We start from the raw sequence: 21,744 nt of genomic DNA, 5'->3' as shown, positions 1-21,744 counted from the left end.
GCGCAGGCAAAGACAGGACTTGCACAATTTGTTGTGTCTGAGCAGACAAAAGGTTCGAAACCTGTTCCGTCACCGACAAGACCATTTGTCCCGAAACCTCAGGCAGCACCTCTTTCAGTGCCATATCGCTATTGCTTTGGCAAGAGAAGCCTCATTGGTTGGGGTGTGGCGGGCGGTAGCACCTGCATACCCATAAGCTCTCTCTTTGACTATATTTACCGCTTCTGAGCGGGAACAGCAGCGCTTTTCCAGCACCTCCAAGACCCTGACTTCCCTTGCGTGGGCTGGGCAGTTCGAGTAGTCCGCTGGATGAGCAGCTTGACAGAGGCAACATGTAACTTCATCCGCAGTACACTGGCTAGCGGAATGATCGGCCCCGCAATTACAGCAGCGAGTGGAGGATTTACAAGTTCCTGCAGTGTGACCATAGCGCCAGCAGTTCTGACACTGGCGAGGACGGGGGGACAAAGGCTCAACTCTGTAGATCAGGGGCCAGACTTTGATTTCTGAAGGGCATGAGCAGCCCGCAAATGTGGTGATCACCGATTCTGTAGGGGTGCGGACATTGTCCACCACACGAGAGCAGCGGTACACCGCGATCACACCGGCATCCAGAAACTGCTCGAGGAGCTCACTTGGAAATGTCCACGTCAATTCTGCGGGCAATCCCTTTAGTACACGCAAGATGAGAGGGGACAAAAGGCCTTGCCGGGAAAGAAGCAAACGACGAGAACACTCTTCTTGGCCAATCCCCCTGAGTGGGTATGCGCCACTTTATGGGCCACCACCACCACCACCTTCAGCAGATCAACCAAGCAGGCCTTATCTGATGACTTGCAGATAATTCCGCCCTTCCCGTACGGTCGCACCTCCTTAACACCCCTGAAGTGCTCACTGGCGGCTTGCAGGTCTTTTTGGATGGTCTTGAAATTTTTTAACCTGATTGCCCCACCATTGGTCGGGACCATCGCCACCGGGGCAGCCGTCCCGCCATTCTGCAGGAAGGAATCCAGAGGCAGGTCCTGCGCCAAGAGACTAGCCGACCAGGGAGAGGACCCCTGGCCGGGAGAAGAAGTAGACATGGGAACTGCCTATCAGCTAACGGAGATATTAAACAAAACCGATAACACTACAGCGAAGCACCGATGCCTGGCCAAACCCAACGCAGAACGCAACGTCAGGAGAACGAAGCCACCTGGCACAGAAAGTTGTATTCTCGCGCCCGCGTGGAACGAAAACTGGGGGACCTGGATCGCCATCTGGTGGGCATTACGATTCTAGCCACTGTACTGGACGACGGCTGCGACCGCTCCGTCTCGTGCGGGCCTAAATTCCCGAGTCTACGCTGCCAGCCAGCTGTGCCATTGGTTTGATATCTCGGTTGAAGCGTTCAGTATAAAATACCCGCGCGGGAAGGCTCACGAAATTTCGACGGAGCCATGGGGAGGCGGGGGAGGCCACGGGTCGTTCGTTCTCCACTAGAACAACGAGAGTTTGAAGAACGCATACGGTCGCAGAAGCGAGACTACATGCGCCGCGTACGAGCGTCGCAAACAGCTGAAGAACGCGAAGGTGAAGTCAAGCGCCGGCGAGTGGCCCGCCAAGCCAACGCGCAGCAACGAGCGAGCGAGAATGCTCGCAGAAGGCTTAGGCACCAGGCCAACCAGGCGGCGAAGAAGGAAAAGGAAAACGCCTTCAAAGGTGCGCGTTCGAGGTTCAAGCTGTAGTGAATTCTAGTTCACTGTATTCAAGCGCAACCTCCTAGATCGGCATATCGGAGCCAGTTTAAAACCAAGCGCAAGCTTACAACAAAATACAGTTTTTGAAGCCACAGACAACTTTTGAGGTTGTTCGCGAGCCGTGCCAAGTAAGAATGGAGCGCTGTTCTGTTCTTGCTGTTGCCGCTGTTGCTGTAGCTACCACACTGTAGCTTCTCCGCGTTGATACGGCGTGTTCGTCCAATCTAGAACCACCAAATAGCATGTTAAGTGGTTCTAGTCGAAGCGAAGGTTTATAAAACGCTATTTCGAAGCACCTTAGAGTTTCATACAACAATGAAACTCTATGCGATGCGCGGCTCGCCTAGAGCCATATTTGGTGGTTACTCTAGCTCAGGTAGTGCGTTCTGCGGGTGCGGTCGCGTGCGGCAAACGTTTCGCTCCATGGAAAACATCGTCTTGCAATCGTCTTTACCACGCTGCTTAATTCTCACCGGACAATAATGAGTGACGAGGACTTCGCGAGTGTTTTGTCCGCCAATGCTGCAAAGCGCGCAGCCCTCGCAAAGGCCCAGCGCCTCAGGCGCCAGGACCCCGTGGTGCGCGCCCGTGAAAACGAAGCTAAGCGCCGCCGTCGAGAAGACCCCGAAGTGCGCTACGCCGAAGCAGAAGCCCAGCGCCGCCGCCGACGGGACACCAGGGGCACCGTCGTTCGCGCAGACGAGTCAGCCGCCGTCCGCAAAGCGAGGAATGAGGGTGCGACGGCTGCAACGCGGACCTTCCGGGAAGTGGCCAATAATTGTATGCGTCCCTCTCACAATTTACCGTTCCACATAGCTAAATCAAACGATCCCTACAGCTGCGCTCAAAATGTTTATTTATCGTCTGTGCATCCGTTACGCTGGCTACCGCAGTGTTGCTGTAGGTGGTTTGGCTTGAAAATGAAACAGAAGCTGCGGTGAAAATATTGTGTTGCCAGTGGAATACGTATTCATTCAATTCTGCGCGAGGGTAGGGGAAAACGGAGGAGAGTACAAAAAAAAAAAAAAAAGGCACGAGGGGTTGCAGCTGGGGCTGGGTCTTTTATGCACAAACACTTCTCGTTCTCCAAGCTGGCGTGCTGCGTCTGGAAGAAGAATCCTGAAGTCATGAAGCAAACGTGATGCAGAGGGAAGCCATTCGCAGTGGGCTCTACCACTTTGAGTTTGATGAACAGCTGACTATGCGGGGGCGGAGTCAAGGTAGCTGTGTAGTCGGCGGATTGGCAGTCTGAAGTCTTCAGCGGATTAATGCAGAAAAGCATGTCTGCACAGCTCAGTGGTGACAACTAAACTCAGCATTGTGGCTTCACTGCTGTCTCGCGAGACTATGGGGCTTCCGCTGCGTAGTCTACAACAAGAAAATTCTCCCTAATCGGCGACAATGACTCGTTAAAGAGTTTGTCACGTTGGAGGTCAAGGAGGATGTGGCAGCAGCGGGGAGGCACTGTTGGACTGCCGAAACGCTCGCTGAGGAGGCGAACACACAGAACATTGGCGTTTAAAGGAGCCATGAAGACAAAATACAAGTTGGGTTTGTTAGAAAGACTGCTTAGTCCCGATAACAATGATACCAATATCATCGCAATCTTCGAACAAATAACGGAGATATTAAAGAAAACGTGTGAAGTAGTCGCGACCCCCTAGCCGATTTCCCGCAACTTTTCTATGACGTCACGGAATCTTGTTTGTGCGATTGGCGGCCCCCTAACTCACCTGTCGCGACGACACATGACTGGACGTCCTGTAATGGGGCCTCTAGTTCCATTTGACCGCATCACTTGAATGCTAACGTGCAGTTAAGGCACTGAAAATTATGCTTTATTGTTGGCCCGTATGACGTCATTCTTGCTCATAACACGTCACTGTGGCGCACAATTTGAAAGTTTTTAAATAATTCTTGCTTTTTTTCGTTAAAAAAACATCTTTTGCGGCTCTAACGGAGCTGAGTGAGATACTGAATCCTAGTTCTTTCAAATTAAACGAAGTTGTATTTTCTCTTCATGGCTCCTTTAAGAAGTGCTTCAGAAGAGGAATACAAGGCCTACTGTAGTCCCGAGGAAGAAGCCTTGAGGGACCAGGGTTAACGTGAGAGTCTAGAACAGTGTGAAGTGTGACTGGAAGCTATGCCGTGGGCTTGTGCAAACACTGGAACAGGGAGCAGCAGCGTGCCTCAACACTATCTCGGAGTATAAGGAGACTTGAAGAAAAGTGAGATGCTAGAACAGCATGAAGCTAGGCTTGAGTAACTACAGGCCTAGGGGAAATGGGTTCTACATTGTTTGATTGATTGATTGTGGTGTTTAACGCACCGACACAGCACAGGCGATGAGGCGCGCCGTAGTGGAGGGCTCCGGATTAATTTTGACCACCTGGGGATCTTTAACGTGCGCCGAAATCTCGAGCACACGGGCGTTTTTGTTTTTCGCCTCCATCAGAAAAGTGGCCGCCGCGGCCGGGAATCGAACCCGCGACCTCGTGCTCAGCAGCGCAACACCACTGAGCCACCGCGGCGAGTGGTTCTACATCGGAACTGCACTCGGAGTAAAGTTCAACGTTATGGTTACTCTGCTGAATATTGCTGCAGAATTACTCTGAAAATGAGGATATATATCTGAGACCAGTATAATAGAGAGCCCCATCGATTATAACCATATCTTGCTCTGGTGGTCACGTGAGGAGCTCGATTTTTTTTTACTTCTGAGGTGTGCAGGTGGCTGCATTTTGCCTCAATTAGCCGCTTAGATTGGCGATCGAACCCTGCTATTGCATGGTAGCTGACACACCTTCACCTTTCACTTGGCTTGGCATTAAAGATGAAGCAATACTTTATGGCTGTTGCTCCCCCCTCCCGTGCCTGACAGCAAAGAAATTGTGGTAGTGTCTGCTTTAGTCCAGTTTTTGTAATGTTTTTGTCCGTTTCATGAAATAAAAAAAAAATGTTGGGTCCAGTAACTCTCCCAGTTTTACTGATTTTTCATAAATTCAAGCATCCATCTTACCCCTGAGCATTTGTCTTATTTACATTTCTAGCCAACAATGTGGTCCTCGATGATCCCCCCAGAGAGCCTTGAAAGTCCTTGGAACACTTTGCAATTGTTGTACAAACCACACAAATCATGCTTGGTGTCTCTTTTACTGGGCTGAACCTTAAATAATCTGCTGAAATTCTCTCGGTTCCTCTGAGTTTGGACTTGACGACATATTCTTGCATTTCTTGTCCCAGGTTCTCGGGCGCGTGCAACCAGTGTAACTTTGCCATCGCTGTCGCCTGGGAAAAGCAATACGCTGACACAGTCCATCGTGCCAATGAGGTTCCAGGCTTCGCAGGCAAATGTGAAAGTCAAATTAAAGAATGTCGGAGTGCAGACACGGCATACTAGGAGAAGACGACGTACAGGTACGTGGGCACAACCTTTTGGTCATCAGAAGGAGGCTATTTCCCCCCGCCCTGCTTTCTTTGTCTCCGCAATATGTTGCAAAGATGGCTGCGTCTTGGGTGGAAATTTCGTTATATTTGAGCTGTTGAGGTGAAAACTTGTTGACATACATGCATGGCTCAAAATACCAATTTGAAATGTGGGATTTCTTCTTCTATGTGAAAAGGTTCTGATTTGGTGCCATTTTCCTCTTTTTTAAATACTTGTACCGCTCTTTTGAAAGAAATCTGCTCTTTTGATGCTCATTACTGTTGCCTTTCTTGTCGTAGGGCGAGAGTGGGACAGTAAACAAAATCCCCACTTGAAGCTTGCATTTTTACTTTATTTTAATTGAGTTTCTCAATTTTTCTGCTTCCCATTAAATGTTGGTCAGGGTCAGGGTGGTCAGGTTTTTGGTGAAGTGAAGAAAAGCCTCCGGCATATTCTCACGAGTAAAAGTTTTTCTTAGGGAAATATTTTTGTAATGTAATGCTGTTTCACTGCTAATGGCAGAAGCATTTTTGATGACCTGAAATTATACTTTTAGGTCATGTTATTAGGGCACACATTCAATATGCGACTTATGCTTTTGTTATCTTGGTATTGCAGGATTTATTATTTTTTGGTTGGGAAAGTTGTTTTCAGCTTTACTTTTTTCTATCTACGTGTGTGCAATTTTCTCATGTCCTTCTGTTCGGTCTCAACTTTAAACGTAGAAGTAAATGCAGAAATGTAGAAACAGTTTGTCGAGTGATCGCTCAACATGCTTTGTTGAACACACTTCTTGCGTTTGCATCATTGGGCATCGTGTGGCCAGGCTGCGTGGAGCTGAAACTGCGATGCTTACACTACGACTCACAGTGGAGTGGGAAATTTTGTGCGTATAGGGCAACACGTGCATTCTCTGACGTTCCCTTTGAGCATTGGCTGCTTTCTTTTCGCCTTCAGTTTTTTTCGAAATGACTTCGGATCCTCGTGTGATCAATTTCGTGCAGCACTGAAGCGTATGACTTGATTGTCAAATCTTTCATCAGGTTTATGTAGACAAAATTCAACTGGTGAAGTTTTTGAGCCTGTTGTGGCTATTCTCCTTTGTGTTAGTTTGGAATAAGCGCTGGCAAACGGAAGGAGGGCAGTTTTTTGTTTTGCGGTGATACATATACATACCTGCCAGGTTTCCCGAATTTTCCGGGAGACTCCCAAATTTTCGTGGTTTTGTACGATTGTACGGCCGAAACAAAAATCTGAAAACGCACCCGTCTTTGGCAAAATCTTTTTCGCAGTCTGGCCACAATGCACCGGAGGTATACCTGACAATCCAACCCGACACCAATCGGCATCGTTATCAGTGAAGTGCTTAAAAAGCGTAGTCTGCCATGCACAGACGGTGAACCTGTTCGTCCCATTGTTAGTTTACTTTTGCTAGAAGCACAGCACCACCGCCGCTTTCATTTACGCACGAGCATGACCGTTCTGAACGGCCGTTCTGAAGATTTACCAATTCTTCAGTGGTGTAGCTTGTTGTTAGTTTAGACAAAACAACAAAACAGTTCAGTTCCTGATGTTTTGTGTTGCGCTTGCAGTATTATTTCCAGGACTTTCTGAAAGAGGCGGCGTGAGCCACGTCGGAACATTTAAGTGGTGTAACCTGTTGGTAGTTTGGACAAAGAAACAGTTCATTTCCTGCTATGTTGTAAGTAAATAAAAAATTAAATCTGTGTAAGGTTACCCATTCTGTTGTTGCTACACCCCCCCCCCTCCCCCGGTCAGATCTCCCTAATGCTATCCCGGCAAACCTGGCAGGTATGCATATAGCAAATTCAATTATTTGAAAATTAAGTCTGTGGTGTAAAAATTGGATGTGCAGGACGGCTTGGAAAGAAGACCTAAGTTCAACTACGATCCAGCCTGGAGCCATCCACAGCTGCTTGCCATAGTTCGGGAAGTCGGCAGCTGTGTTGTGAAGCAAGACTGGGAAGGGGCTGTCAGCGGCGCCATAGACTGCTTGCTGCAAACTGTGAGTGTTTTGAGCAGTGCTTAAGTCTTCTTTAAAAAAGTTCTTTCGTTGTAACAAGACCTCTTTTATGTTGACAGCCAAGGCCAAGCACAGGAAATTTGCATCTCTCCCGGAAGTGGTTAGAGTCGTGTGACAAGGATTTTAATAATCTGCCTTCGCAAGTTCATAAAAACTTAACCTCAAGTTTTTGTCGTGTTACGTTTGAACTCCAGGAAACAACAGCAACAACAAAAAAGCTGGAAGCATTATTATGGGAGCCCAGCTGATCGATTAAGTGGTGACCCCAAACACCAAGAAGATTGTTTCAGTTTTGGTGCAATACTCGGCCGGAAAATTGTGCGACCCTTGTAGGGGGTACCGTTTGCAGGCTTCTCATTGCGGGCTTCTCCTGCACTAAAAAAAATACAGCAACGCTTATTTTAGCTAAGTTCAGTATTACTACTTGCCAACTCTTCCGAATTTTCTGTAAAGTTACGAATTTCGACCTTTCTTGGGATTTTACAAATCTTGCTTGAAATTTTACAGGAAATGATTTGATTTTTGGAAAAAAAAAAGAAACCATCTATTAAGATGACACTGTGGTACCTTGCGCAGCTATGAGAGGGCAATACATACACCTGTTACCATCAGCAGCAGAAGCTGAATCTTCTGTTGTCTGGCTATGCATTCATATCCAGAACTCGCTGCCACCTCGACAAGACTGTTTATAGCGCGTTTGCGGGCCGGTTAGGGCTTCCGTGTTTGCTTCGTTCTTTGTATGACTGCCGCGTCCGATGCAGTACGGCCTGTGGTACGACTGCGGTAGGTGCTTTGCAGTGCAAGGAGGGCTCGAAGCTGCGACAGTACTGTACCAAGTGTTTTTAAAATCGTACACGACAGAATTTGCTCCTGCTGCTTGGCAGAGCTGTTGCTCATTGCTCATGAAGACTGACGATCACGGTGGAAGAATAAGAAGTATCTCAACAGCGCTGGCTTGCCGCTTGGGAGGCGAGCGCGCTGAATTGAGTGCCGTGTTTTTGTTCGAAGTGCTGAATGCAATTCCGTGATGAGAAAAAAGTGTTTCGTGCCTCATTGCGCGACAGGATACAAGACCTGTCAAGAGAAGTTTTCCCTATTTTTAACCCTGAAAGAAGAGGAATGCTTGAACGTGTGGCTTCATGCAATCCCAAGGGAAGACCGGGTTGCTGCAACCGATGGACCACGTGTGTGAAAGACATTTTGAGCTGCACCTTGTATCGAAAACATAGACTGCAGAATACAGGGGACGTGTCCAGATGAGCATACCACGACATGCAGAACTTGCGAAGGACGCTCTGCCGACAAAGTTTCCTGATTGCCCTGCGTACCTTTCCAAGACCACTAAAACAGGAAGCGATCCGTGGAACGACATCCTCTCCAGCTCGTTCCACCAGCGAAAAAGAAGAATGCCACGCCTGCAGTGAAGGAGCTTCGCGAACAGCCGACTGATCTCCCTAGCCCAGACTACGGAGGATGCGGCTCCAGCCCTCTTTTTACGGCACTGCTCGATGAAAACGCGAATTTTGCAGGTGAGTGTGAGCAAAGCGCCTCAGCTTTGTCAACAAAGGCTGTTTCCTCACCCTTCGGAGATTTGTTTGACGGCCCACTGGAACCCTGCCTTCTATCAGAAACATGGGGTCTTCACAGGATTGAATTTGGCCAGTCAAACAGCGTTGTCTTTTCCCAGTCAAAGTGCGTGAAAATTGCAGGTGAAGGTGCATCGAACTGACCGCATGTCGACAAATCAGGCGCAACTGCGTCATGCTCTTCGGGAGCCGCTAGCTTTGCATCGCCATTGGTGGCACCAGGAATTGTGGAGATCGGTGACCAGGACAGTGCTGGTTGAAAATAGGCAGCATTCAGGCCCCATGCCAACAGTTGAAAATGTCGGAGATCTCCTGAAGTGTGTAGGAGTACACTACAAGTACACTGGAGTATCTAGATGTGGAGCCAAGAAGTGCATTTGTTGACGTATGACAAATGGTGACACAACAGCTGCCAAGTCATGCTCAACTTGTAGTCATCAGTTTGCCAGAAATGTGCCAGCCTTTCAGACACCTTACGGATACACCAAAAAGAAAACTAGAGAACAAGCGCAAAGGGAAGGCTTAGGGTTCGTGCACTTTGCAATGGCAGCAAAGCAAAGACAAGGTAGCAGCACTGCGACGTGCTAATTATGCTTTGAGGATATCGAAAAGTCACCTTCTCAAGAGGTTTAGGAACCTTTCTACAGGACTTGAGCAAGGTCGTCAACGCATTCAAATGCTTTCCGAGTGAGAGCTTGACGTCAAAGCCAGTCAAATGAATCTTTCAAGTGCACAACTAACCTCAGTCAGAATGCATTTCAGCAGCCAGATTTCAGAATAAGAAATGCCTTCGCTTCACAGAAGACTGGCTTTTGATGTTCCTCCTGTTGCACATCTGCAGCCCTGCAGCATACTCTCTCCTTCGCCGCAACGATCGGCTACCTTTACCGTGTGAAACAACAGTTTAGAGGTACTTGAACGTGGTTAGGGCAAAATGCGGATTTGACGGCAGATTTCTCACTGCACTAAAGAAGAAGCTGGCCGTGAAGAACGAGTTTCAGCGACACGGTATCCTTGTATTTGATGAAATGCAAGTAGGCAAGGAAGTGCGGGTGCATTCCAAGACAATGAGCAATAGTGGCTACTGCGATTTTGGGGACAAGTCGCTGCAGGTGGGGGGAGTTTGGGATAAGTGGCTTGCTGCAGCACACTAGGCACTCCTTCATACACCCTGTAGATGACACACATAGTGTTTATGTCTTTTCAGATGCGCTGCATCCGATGAAGTGTGTGCATAATCATCTCCATGCCGAAAAGGCGCTTTGTTTTAATGCTGAGCGTGCTCATTAGGCCCATTACGATAAGCTATTTGTTGAGGATGGGAACCAACCTGCCTACCTGCGTGTCTGCACAAAGATAACTTTTGCACGCATCAATCCCACAAACACTGAAAAGATGCGTGTGAAGCTGGCCAGTACAATTCTTAGCCGAAGTGTAGCAGATGGCCTAGAGTTCTACTCAGCAAGGGGAACAAACAGGTGGCCTAAAGGGACAGTGCAGTTTACAAAAAAGTTCAGTGACCTCTTTGACGCACTGAACAGGAACGATCCCTATTGTATCTTCGCAGACGCAGGGGCGGGACCGACAGGCAGCACACGCTGGCTAAGTGCAACACGTGTTTGTTCGGTCACACAACAAAACAGCTTAACAAAAGGAAGGAAAAGGGCAGCTGCTTACATAAAGGCTGGAGCCACTATCACACCGAGGCATTGACGTCGCGTCCAGGGTCACCGGGCGTGACAGTCCGGGGTCACCGCTGTCCGGGGTCACCGCAGCAGCACCACGATGCACAAACACGATAACACAGCACTCCTCTCCCCTCACGAGGTTTCATCTCATGGCACGTAACGGTCTGGCGGGCGCCTCAACCGGGTAGAACGTCGAAGCTGCGGTACTGATTGTCTTGAGGGGTCGCCATTATGGGGACCACTGGCGAGCATTGGACCGCTGTCAGGTAGAAGGCTCGGAGTAAGCCTTGCCGACTCAGCTGCTGGTGAAGTCGGGTTCAATGCTGGTTGGTCCTGACGGTTGGTCCTGACGGTTGGTCCTGACCGTTGACCGTTGGTCGAGGTGGGCTCTCTAGCGTCCATGAAGAGTGGACCCCCATCTTAAACTCTCGGCCTTCCAGTACTGTTCCCGCCGCCTTAAGCCAGTTCCGGTTCTCCTGAAATGTACGCAGTCGCAGGTTATCAGCACGAACATCTCGATCCTCGTCTCCGACGCAAACGATGTACGTGCAAGCGCTGCACCGCTGGGCAATTGTACCCAGCAGCCATTTGTCGGCGCCCGGGCGGAGTCCTTTTACCAAGACCTGGTCGCCTTGACTGAAGTCTCTCCATGGCCCTCGATTCTGGTCTGCGTGGAGCTTCGTCTGCTCCCACCTTTCGCGCATGCGGGTGCAGCAGACTCAGCCTGGTTCTGGGCTGCCACGACCAGAACAGCTGGGCCGGGGTATCACCAGTGGTGCTGGATGGGGTGTTGCAATAACTGAAGACGAATTGGTCGCTACAATGTTGTATGGACTTCCTTTCTCCTTTTCTTTCTTCATCTAGTATCTGTTTAAACAAGTCCTTCTTGACTGTCTGAGCACACCGTTCGGCGCTACCATTCGAAGCTGGGTGATAGGGAGGAGATTTGGAATGACGAATTCCATTCCTGCTCGGGAATGTTTCGATGTGCTGCGATGTGAATTGGGGCCCGTTGTCGGTCATGATCTCCTCTAGTAGTCCGTAGGCCGCAATACACCTTGCAATTTCTCTACCGTCTTTTCACTTGTTGTTATGACAAACACCTCAACCCACTTCGAATGAGCGTCTAAAAGGCTGATCCCTTTGCGCAAAATCGAGATGAACTCGCTGCCATCTACGCGTTGGCCAGCCCCATGACATTAGTAGCACTCTGGGCGCTGCATTCTGTGACAACTGACAAGTGATGCACTCTTTCACCGCTTGCTCTATGTCTAGCGTTAAGCAAGGCCACCAAACATGACTCCGTGACATTTTCATTCGAGTATGCATAAGCCAACCCTTAGATCTCTTAAAAGTATCCACCACCCTGTCCGTCCATTGCCACTTTACATTTTCGCTTAACAACTCGTACAGTGGCTTGAGCTCTGCTGACGTGTTCAGAAGGAATTTGGCATAAAAATTTAGCATGCCCAAACATGCTCGCAGCTCCTGTTTGTTTTTTGGTATCGGCGCCTGTTTGATAGCGTGCACCTTATCATCCGATGTCTGAATGCTATTTGCGTCAAGCACATGACCCAGACATGACCCAACACTCCTCAAAACTTTCCCTGGCAATCAACACATCATCAAGGTAGCAGATGACTTTATCTAGGCCTCCTAGAACATCATCCATGTCTGCCTGAAATATCGAGGGTGCACTGGTTATCCCATACGGTAGGCGCGTAAACTTAAACAACCCCATGTGTGTATTTATCGTGAGCAAAGACTGTGAGTAAGCGTGCAACTGCAGCTTCTGATACACTGTTGAAAGGTCAAGCACAGTGAAATATTTGCACCCATGCAAGGCAACAAACAAGTCTCCCATGACTGGCAGCGGATGATGATCGGTGCGCAAGTGGGGATTCGCCGTCATTGTGTAGTCTCTGCGTATCCTAACCGTGTTGTCTCCCTTTGGAACCACTACCAGCGGCGTGGCCCAGTCGCCTTTTAGGACGGGAACAGTCACCCCTGCGTTCTGCCGGGCCCTCAATTGTTGGGAAACGGGATCTCGGAGTGCGAAGGGGACTGGTCGGGGTTTACAAAAGACCGGTGTTGTGCCATCCTTCAGCAACAAGCTTACTTGACAATCCGTTATCAGTCCAAGCTCTGGTTCGAACACTTCCACGAATCTTTCAAGCAAGCTATCTACTCGATCGATTCCCACCCCACACACACTCAACCAATCCAACTTAAGAGATTCCAGCCAGTCTCGCCCTAGCATCGCAGTCTCACTCTTTTGCAACGTGTGGACAACGACCAGAGGCAGTGTTGCTGTCTGGTTATTGTGCTCTACCGGCATCATCAGCTTGCCCCGAACCGCTAACGGCGTTCCCCCATAAGCTTTTAGCTTTATGTTCACGGCAACAACGGTCGCCCCGCCCAGTGTCGCTGATGGAGAGTCTCGCGGACGATAGAAACAGACGCGCCCGTATCTATTTGCATCGTCACATTACGGCACCCGACCCGTATATTTTCAGTATAGCTTCGAACACTCTAGTCACAGGAAAATACATTCTGTATCAAAATACTGTCCTCACCACTGCTGTCCTCCACATAATGTGCTGTGTTGGCGGACGACCGCCACGCTCTTGCCAAGTGGCCCACTCGTTTGCAGGCGTGGTGGCGGTATTTCCGGAACGGGCACCTTTCGTCGGTGTGGGAGGAGGCTCCACAGTGATGGCAAGACTACCTTGTTTCTTTTGCCGCTCGGTTTTCCATGTAGTCTCCACGCGGCTGTCCCGACCTGGTACTCGGAGCTTGTCGTTGTACGGCGTGGACACCCAGTTCTTGCCCCTGGGGCTGGAATTTCTTCGTCTCGGAATGGGCGAGTTCAATACGTTGGGCTAGTTCGCACGCCTCTGCAAACGTCAGTGTGGTCCTCTTTAGAAGCTCTGCTTGCATTATCTCGTCTTTCAGCCCTGCCACGAAACGGTCCCGCAAAGCTTCGAAACCCCAAAATTGCAGGAGGGAGCCAGACTCTTCAATTCCAACGCAAAGCCTGCTACCGGTTCTGTGTCCTACTGAATCCGGCGGTTGAATCGGAAACGTTCAGCTATGACCCTGGGTTCCGGAGCATAATGCTTCTTTAGGACTTGAATGAGTTGCGCATATTCTTTGTCCTCGGGCTTCGTGGGAGCTAGTAGATTTTTAAGCGTACGGTAGGATTTCTTCCTAATAGCGGTAACCAGCACCGAAACTTTGAGGTCGTCGCTCTCCTCGGTCGCCCGAAGGAAGTTCTCGAGCCGCTCGATGTACAATTCGAAATCCTCGTCTCCGTCTTTGAGGGAAGGTTCGAACTTGCCAGCCTCTGCCATGTTGCAGTCTTCTGCTTCCACAAGGGGCCTGGGCGTCTGTCGGCAGTGCGGATTCACGCGGATCCCTTCCTCGTTGCCACTGTTGTATCTTCACAGAAGCAGGGGCGGGACCGGCAGGCAGCACACGCTGGCTGAGTGCATCACGTGTTTGTTCGGTCACACAACGAAACAGTTTAACAAAAGGAAGGAGAAGGGTGGCGGCTTATATACAGGCTGGAACCACTATCACACCGTGGCATTGACATCACGTAGAACAACAGTCCGGGGTCACCGCTGATAGCGAGGTGCGTCTGCGGCAGCACCACGATGCACAGACACGATATCAATCCCAACAAGGGCATTACCAATGGAAGCAAGGATTTAAACATTCTTGCTTCCTTTCTGCATTGGCTAAATACGTTGGAAAAGGAAGCAGCATCAGGCAAAATAGCTGGAACAAACTTTTTAACCGACCAGACGGCTGAAGGCTTTCGTGTGACAGTTCTCTCCGCACTGGAGCTGTCGCGGTACCTTTTAAAAATCTGCTGTTTTAAGAACGTTCTGACTGGAAAGTTCAATCAGGATGTGCTAGAGCGATTTTTTGGGGTCATTCGCCATGTTGGCGGTCAGAATAAGCACCCCTCTATGCCCACTTTTCTTCAACTTTGTAATATATGTTGTCCTTCTATAGTCTAATGAAGTCACCGACATTTGGAAATTGCAACTCCAGGGTAGCCAGGAACACTGTACGCTTACACTGACAGACTTGAAGCTTGCTTTCCAAGAAGCTGTTGCACAAACGATAAAACTCCAGGTGCTGAAACAGAAACTAGATGGATTAGTTTTAGCACAAGTCGAGTGCGATCATGTTTTGATCATGTTTATAAAGTTCTCGGGACTTCTGAGTGCACCATTTACTACCTTGCTGGATTTATGTGCAGGAAACTTTGCAACACATTCTGCCTCGTGTGTCGAGAAGGCCTTGTTGAAGAAAGCGAAGTTCACAAACAACCGGAAGGAACGCTTGTTTTGTGCAAAACCATAGGTTGCCTTTTGCACTTGAAGCATCATATTTTTTACTTTCTGCAAGTCGCAAAAGTGCAGTGTCATAAGCATGAGGCTGACAGGACTGTTGATGAACTCACTGGGCCTGTTCGATTTTCCACTTCTGGCTGCCCGGGGCTGCCAGAGGCGAGAGACGGTCATTCGTTTTTCTCGGGCAGCCCGAAACGTCACTTCCGGCGGCGCCAGAATGTCTTCGATTTTTCTGAGTCGGCAACTTCTGGCTCCCCACAAGCTGCCAGAGCCGCCCGGGCGTTCGTGGTCTGGCGGCGAGCAGGCACCGATCTTGCAGATAGCAGACGATGCTGCTAGCAGACGACAAAAGGAGAGCGGCATGGCCAGTTTCAAAATAAAATTGCGAATATTTTTCGTTATTTCGGATTTGATTGTTTGGAGTTTATTTATTTGATCTGAAAAATCACTTTCGCGCACATTTCAGTTGGTTTTTCTTATTGCAACACCTGTTTTTTTTTTGAACGGGAAGTGAGATGACATATAATTCGCCCCTAGACGGTCATTTGCGGTGCGTCTTCTGGCTGACATGGAGGGCCTATTTCAGTTCGTGCGCGGGGACGGCGTCGCAATTCTATATGAAGGCATGTCTCTGTTTATTACTTCGTGTAAGGGGTTCTAAGTGAGTACATTCGTTGTCCGCACGCCATGAATGAAAGTTTTTTTATTCCTTCAGAAATTAAAAAGCTCTCCCGCAGCACTTTGCGTAGTCGGCGCTGCCAGGAAAGCCGGCAAACACGTCGATGAACACTATAGTCCGCATTGTAGATCACCTGGAGTATGATGGAGTAAAACTTCTTGCCATTGTAGTAACTGAACTCCCTTCGAACTCCGAGGGTCTAGAAATGCGGCACCCATAAATCGCGCCGATCATGTCCAGCAGTCCTCCGCTTCCTCGACGAACAAGGGTGGAACGCCCACTTGTTTAGCTCCAATACTCCAAGCGGCGTGAACAGATGACTCGCTCACGTCGAATTCGCGATCATGTACACGGTACACTGTGTACCGATGTATGACAGGGCAATCAGAACTGTCTTCCGGGCAGGCATTTCGGGGTGTCCTTGCAGGGGTAGAATTCGGAGTGTTGAAATTCGGCGACCAGAGCTGTCACTGTACGTCGTGACAGGTGAAGCAGTCTCCTGAACTCGGAACTCCAGGTAGGTCGGCACAACGTTCTCCGCATAGAGGGCTACGCGGTGCCGTTCTTCCCGCTGAACCATCGCGAGGACGACATACACATTGAAAACGTCGGCTTCGCAATTGTACTCTTCATCTTCAAGATGACGGCGGCCCGCAAACAACGTGTCGGGGAGAGCAGTGAGCGCACTTCTTGCGTCGTCCGACATTGTGCCGCTGAAACTGTAGCAGACGACCGAAAAAAAAAAGTTGCTCCGCAGCGCTCGTCAAAGCTGGGCTCGGTCCTGGCTTCCGGTGTATCCCTAAGCGCTTGAACAACGTAATCATGATGCAACATCTTGCCCGAGAGCAAGCTTCTGGCAGCCCGCGGGATGCCAGAATGCCCGTAAATTGAACAGGCCCACTGTTGAGAGTGTGCTTGAAAAGCAGAAATTTTCATTTCCTTGTCCAAGCCACAAAGGACAAATCATGGCCAGCTTGCTACATGGGTACGTTGCTATGAGAATGAGGCAGTTTTACAAGCAGAGGCTATTGCAAATGAAGAACAAAGCCCAGCAACTGTGCAAGCTGGTGAAGCTGACGTGATTTGGTGGATTGTATTGCATGTAATTGCTGAAGCAGTGTTTGTTACACACTTGTTTTTACAAAGAGGAAAGGACATGCGCAAAAGTGCCATGTGTAAATAACATAGTGCCAGCTGATTGTAATCATCCCGCTCTCAAGGTCCGCGCTGCGTTGGAGACAGCAGGTTTCTTACGATCTCTCGTGCTGCATTGAATTGAGAAGGAATGCCCCATTATTGCTCACCCAGTCTGCACAAGCCATCGATTGAGTTTTGTAGTACAGGGTGATTGCTGCGCTTGCCTTTAATGCCCCCGACGCCCATGGGCAATGCACATAACCCGGCTACCATGGCCCTGACACCAGTGCTTCTACCTGCTGGAACGAGTTTAAGTGCGACTAAACCGTCTGCGCCCTCGCGGCCTTCGTTCACACACTTATTCTTGCACCATGCTTACAATTTTCACTTATGGTTGCGAAAACGTGAGAATACTTGACACAGAATGTTAATCCTTTTAACTTAAAAAATATTGGCTTCAGTCCACGCTGTGAAGGTGGTTGGAAAGCAAAGCTTTAAATGACACCCACAACAATTGCCTGTGCGACGTCACTTGAATTCACGCACGTGGCTCTACAAAGAGTGAAACCAGATATTCTGCCTGCCGTTACCTGGAATTCGCGGGGGCGGTGTCCTGAACGCAGCAGCGTCGGCCACGGCTGGCTGGAGTGGCGGACACCGCTCGGCCGTGAGTTGGGAGAAAGAAAATGGAGAGGACTGTTTTTTGAAGGGTGAGACAGCAGAACCTAGCCATCCTGATGTGCTAGCTTGGGGCTACACCACCGCTTGACACAAGCGCAGACACCGAAACAATTCGGCATGTGAGCTTAGTGATTCCCATTTATACCGATTTAAACTAGTTAGTTTAGTAAGTTTGAGAATTGCGAGAAAGCTGAGGGAACTTCTATAATCGCTATTTATCAGAACCAGTTGCTACTTTCGCCTTTTGTAATACCTCTAAAAACACAACCGAATTGGTACGCACCAATTTAGAAAATGGGGTCCCATTCGTGGCAAGCACTGCGTAGAAGGTAGCGTTTCTCTAGCGACCAGATGTCTATGTGGTTTGTACATTTTGTTATCCCACCCTGCAAACCAATCCTTAACATATGTTTTCCGTACGACCACTTAATCCCGTCGGGTGCGGGTTACTCGGGATGTGCTCTCGAGCAAGTTAATCAAGCTGTGCGAAAGAAGCGCGGAATGGACGCGAAGCTGCACCAAAACAGGCCCAAAACAACCGTCGCTAAAGCAGACGACAAAGCCGTACCACCGCTGCCGGTGAGCAGGCACTTCCGCGCGGGGAATGCTGGGTAAATTTGCCATGCCATCACTACTCCGTGAGCGAAACCCTGCGCCCCCTCTCCTCCTGCTGCCTTCACCACATTGGGAGTTGTCCTGCACGTCATGAAAGAACCGTTGACTGGTAGAGCTAGAAAGCTTTGCTTTAAAAAATTAAAGTGTGCTGCCCCCCCCCCCCCATCCGCAGGTTTTTCAAATTCGTCACCAGGTTGGCAGGTGTGGTATTGGCAGGTGTATGCAATATCTGGCATGTGGAACGCCTTCCCTCATCCACACACTGCTCATGCACACTTGCGGTGGTACCGCTATGCGAGAAGGCCTGCAGGTGCTGCGCACGAGCGATTGGTTCGATGGAATAACTCACGTGGCCTAAAAAGAACAATATGGTTTTCTTCAACCAAGCATCGATATTGAATGGGGTAGCACAAAGAAACATGTGGCATCTGGTATTCTGGTCATGCACAAGTGTTGTTTTCACACTGTGCAGTTGGGTCAGATTGAATGATACCTGCATGCGTACACCTCTGTGTGCTCTCGCGCAGGCTCTGGAACATCCCTGATCCAAGCATTCAGAGCTACTCCTGGAGTTCAATGACCAGGTGCACGCCAACCAGCTGCCAACTTTCCAAGCACCTATGAGGCTACTGTTCTAGAGAACTGCCCGGTGATGCATCCACACTGGGTCTACAGCAGCTCCTCCAGTGCAACCTGTGGTCACTTTCAACGAAGTGCGCTGTGATTTACCCACTGCACACGACAAGCAAGTGCTATTACCACTTGGAAATCTCAGCCCCAACAAGGACATCCAGAAGGCTCTTGTGGCTCTGGCAATCCGTGCGGGACCTCCAGTGCTTCAGCGAGACCCGCTTACCTCCATGATGAAGGGCCCGGCCACAGGTGCCGCCGTCGGGTACAAGGTGGGCTTAATCGCCGACTCTCTGAGCAACTATTCAGCCACTGAATAAAGTTTAACTCTCTCTCTCTATCTCTCTCTCTCTCGAGATGGCACTTGTAAACATGTGGTGTACAACTGTTCAAAGAACTGCCTACGTCGGCTTGTGTACTTAGGCGGAGCTGTGGACACATTAGTCCCCGATGTGGCAAGTGTGGATAGGGACTTTGTGACTGGTGTCCTAGTATCCGGTCTGGCCTTAGCAGCCTTGCGTAGCACTATCAGTGGCGGGGTTGAACATGAGGTTATTAGCCACCTACGCTGTCGATGTAGAACACGCGTCAGTTTCTACGTGTCACAGGCCTGAATGTACCCTGATGAATGATCATGTCTGGCCATCGTTTGGGAGCATCTACATTGTGTACCATCTGATGGTTTGAGCGTGGGCATTGCTGATATTATTTTGAGCTATTGTTGAACCGGGGTTGCTGTTTCGACCTTCATTGTGCGGAGACGGTCTCTGGCAAGATCATTACATTGCCCGTGTCGCCATCTATAGCAGGTGTCACCTTAAAGGAGCCATGAAGACAGCATAACATTGTTTTGTTCAGGAGATTGTGTTTTAAAGTACCCTCGGTGCTTGTCTGGCAGCAACCGATTATACATAGAGAAATTTGATACGGTAATTAAACCCACCATTTCAATCCTGCTACGTTGCATGTTTCGCGACTTTAAAGAAAGGTGCATAAACTGGATAGTTTCGTATGTCAACTCCCTGGTGAACCTAAATGCACTAATCTGCCAGAAACCAGTAGAAAAGCTGACAAGTCCATAGCAATACAGCAATATTGCTTGTGTGTACAAGATTTCGGCGCACGTTAAAGATCCCCAGGTGGTTAATCCGGAGCCCTCCACTATGGCGCGTCTCATCGCCTGCGTGGCGTCGGTGCGTTAAACCCTACAGTCAATCAATCAACAGCAATATTGCTCCACCTGGGCCCCTAAAAGCTTTTCTAGAAACCTTAGCTCTGTCGGCCACACCGATTTCATGCTCAGTTTGCTTCATCTGAATTACGGTTCATAGTTATCGTTTCTTGAAACATTGCTCGACAAATAGGATTATGCAAGTGCTTGATAATTACTACGGCGCAATGAAACGAACGAAGAAGAAACACGTATAACAACACAGTGCCGCTTATGCCAACTGGTCGGTCCTATGTCAGCGTGCCCATGATGGTGGTATCGCACTGTGTCGGTTGGCAGTGATTTTGTGCGGGGTGCTGCTGTGCACCTCTCGCCTAACATCTATCAAGCACGTACCTTTAAATTCACGCTACATGCATTTCCCACTCAGGCCAAGAATTCGGTTGTGACCGGCAACTTTAACATAAACTGCTCACGCTTTTAAAGGTGAATGATCCAGCAACCTGCCTCTGGCTGTGAAAGTAGATGTACATACGCCGATACCTACTATGATGAAGAAAGCTGGTATGAATTTAGTTTTTGCTGCCCGAAGGCGCCAAAGCAATGCTGTAAATATCCACTTGAGAAAACAGCCACTTCTCAAACCACGTAGGAACACTGATTATCTAAATAAATAATTTGAAACATTGTCAAAACTGCGTCATTGTGTACAATAGTTTCCGATATCTGGTTGTACAAACTCTCTCTCAGGTCCCTCTGCTGATGATAGTAACACTAGACATGATCAACTTTGCATTTCTTATTGTCGTTTTGCTTCCTTGTACAGGCTATGGCCGCTGTGGGCTGCCCTAGTGTTTCACTTTTCACTGTGAACCTTGTCTCCTTTTTTTTCTACGTACTCTCATAACATTCAAATCACTGTGTCTGGCTGGAACTCAAGCTGAACCATTTTTGCCAGCCAATGTGATACTGTTTTCAGCACAACGAATTGAAATCTGAACTCAATGGGGGGAAGAAAAGAAAAAGAAAACTGGTTTAACTTTTTTTTTTTAAAGAATTGGTCAGAACAAATATTATGTGAATACTACCACAAATGGTTCATGGAGCAGAGGAAAGGTGTGGTGGTTACTTTTTTCTAAAATTTTACCTTCAAGGATATGCCAAAGGCTTAGATGTGCTTTTACAGATTGCCTGAGCTTTATCAGGCCCAAGTTATCACATTGGCTTTTTGCCTCTTAAGAGAGAGAACACTATTTGAATCACTCTACATCACGGTCACCAAAGGCCGGTTTCAGGATGGCCAGATTGAGGGTCCCTTGCATATGCAATGTGCAGGGCGAGATATCATTTTGTAGAACATTTGCCTGTAGCAAGGTAAACTGTGTTTTCACAACTCCAACAATATCGCTTGTGCAACTACCTGAGTTTACTGAAATTATTTTTTTGTTCTTACCAGTATGGCAGCTCGTTGGATCGCTGTCATGCGCTGCAGGGTGTCGATTGTTGGTGGAAGGGAGTAGCCCAAAGTGCTCACTGCCAAGAGTATCAGGCTGGGTCTCCCAGGTTTGTTGTAGCGCGTATTGGGCAAAGCTGAGGTCGGGAATGGTATCCCTTGTTACACTAGTTCCCATTCACGTCGGTACCGTTAGGGTGTCGCATGGTATAAAGCTATACAGCTGCAGCATCTAGAAGAGCTGCGCCCTTTTTAGAAGCATGAGAGTATCCCCATGTTATATGCGGGGTACTGAAGTCTCCCAACAGGAGTAGTGGGTTGCTGCCCGCATGCTTCACTGCTTGTTGGAGTAGGTTTTCTATGGCTCTTAAAGGTCGCAGCGGTGGGCTGTAGACATACATGACGAAAAGGCAGGCTGGGCCAGCCGGTTTGTTTCGGGAGTATTTCTACGAAGACATGGTCCAGTTGAGAGTTCACATTATCGCTTGGGCAATAAGGCTGTGATTGACTAGAACTGCTGTGCAGTT

The 21,744-nt window shown here is 48.9% G+C and overlaps 1 protein-coding gene and 1 pseudogene across 2 annotated transcripts; one reads left to right on the top strand and one right to left on the bottom strand.

The window, feature by feature from the left end:
* Window positions 1-963: 963 nt before the first annotated feature.
* On the top strand, window positions 964-18,931 carry LOC144145903 (uncharacterized). 2 transcript variants are annotated; one of them, XM_077677734.1, is made up of 4 exons: window positions 964-1,701; window positions 4,983-5,156; window positions 7,043-7,192; window positions 18,491-18,931. In XM_077677734.1, exons 1-3 carry the CDS (start codon window positions 1,440-1,442, stop codon window positions 7,063-7,065), a joined length of 459 nt encoding a protein of 152 aa, XP_077533860.1. In that variant the 5' UTR covers window positions 964-1,439; the 3' UTR covers window positions 7,066-7,192; window positions 18,491-18,931. The 2 variants fall into 2 exon arrangements, with proteins under 2 accessions (XP_077533860.1, XP_077533859.1); XM_077677733.1 differs by lacking the exon at window positions 964-1,701 and adding an exon at window positions 1,886-2,519.
* LOC144145902 (uncharacterized) lies at window positions 13,051-13,925 on the bottom strand (annotated as a pseudogene).
* Window positions 18,932-21,744: the final 2,813 nt, after the last annotated feature.

Source organism: Haemaphysalis longicornis, unplaced genomic scaffold (genome assembly GCF_048455015.1).
Source record: "Haemaphysalis longicornis isolate Haplotype H1 unplaced genomic scaffold, Haemaphysalis longicornis Haplotype H1 scaffold_7, whole genome shotgun sequence".
Lineage (NCBI taxonomy): Eukaryota > Metazoa > Arthropoda > Arachnida > Ixodida > Ixodidae > Haemaphysalis > Haemaphysalis longicornis.
Note: the sequence above shows the minus strand (reverse complement) of the source record. Positions and strands in the feature narration are given on the sequence as shown.

Excerpts from the sequence above, each read along its gene's own strand:
- LOC144145903 (XM_077677733.1), top strand. The coding sequence starts at position 2,222 with ATGAGTGACGAGGACTTCGCGAGTGTTTTGTCCGCCAATGCTGCAAAG. Across the intron at positions 2,520-4,982 it reads CCGGGAAGTGGCCAATAATT|GTTCTCGGGCGCGTGCAACC; the intron begins GTATGCGTCCCT and ends TTCTTGTCCCAG. Across the intron at positions 5,157-7,042 it reads TAGGAGAAGACGACGTACAG|GACGGCTTGGAAAGAAGACC; the intron begins GTACGTGGGCAC and ends TTGGATGTGCAG.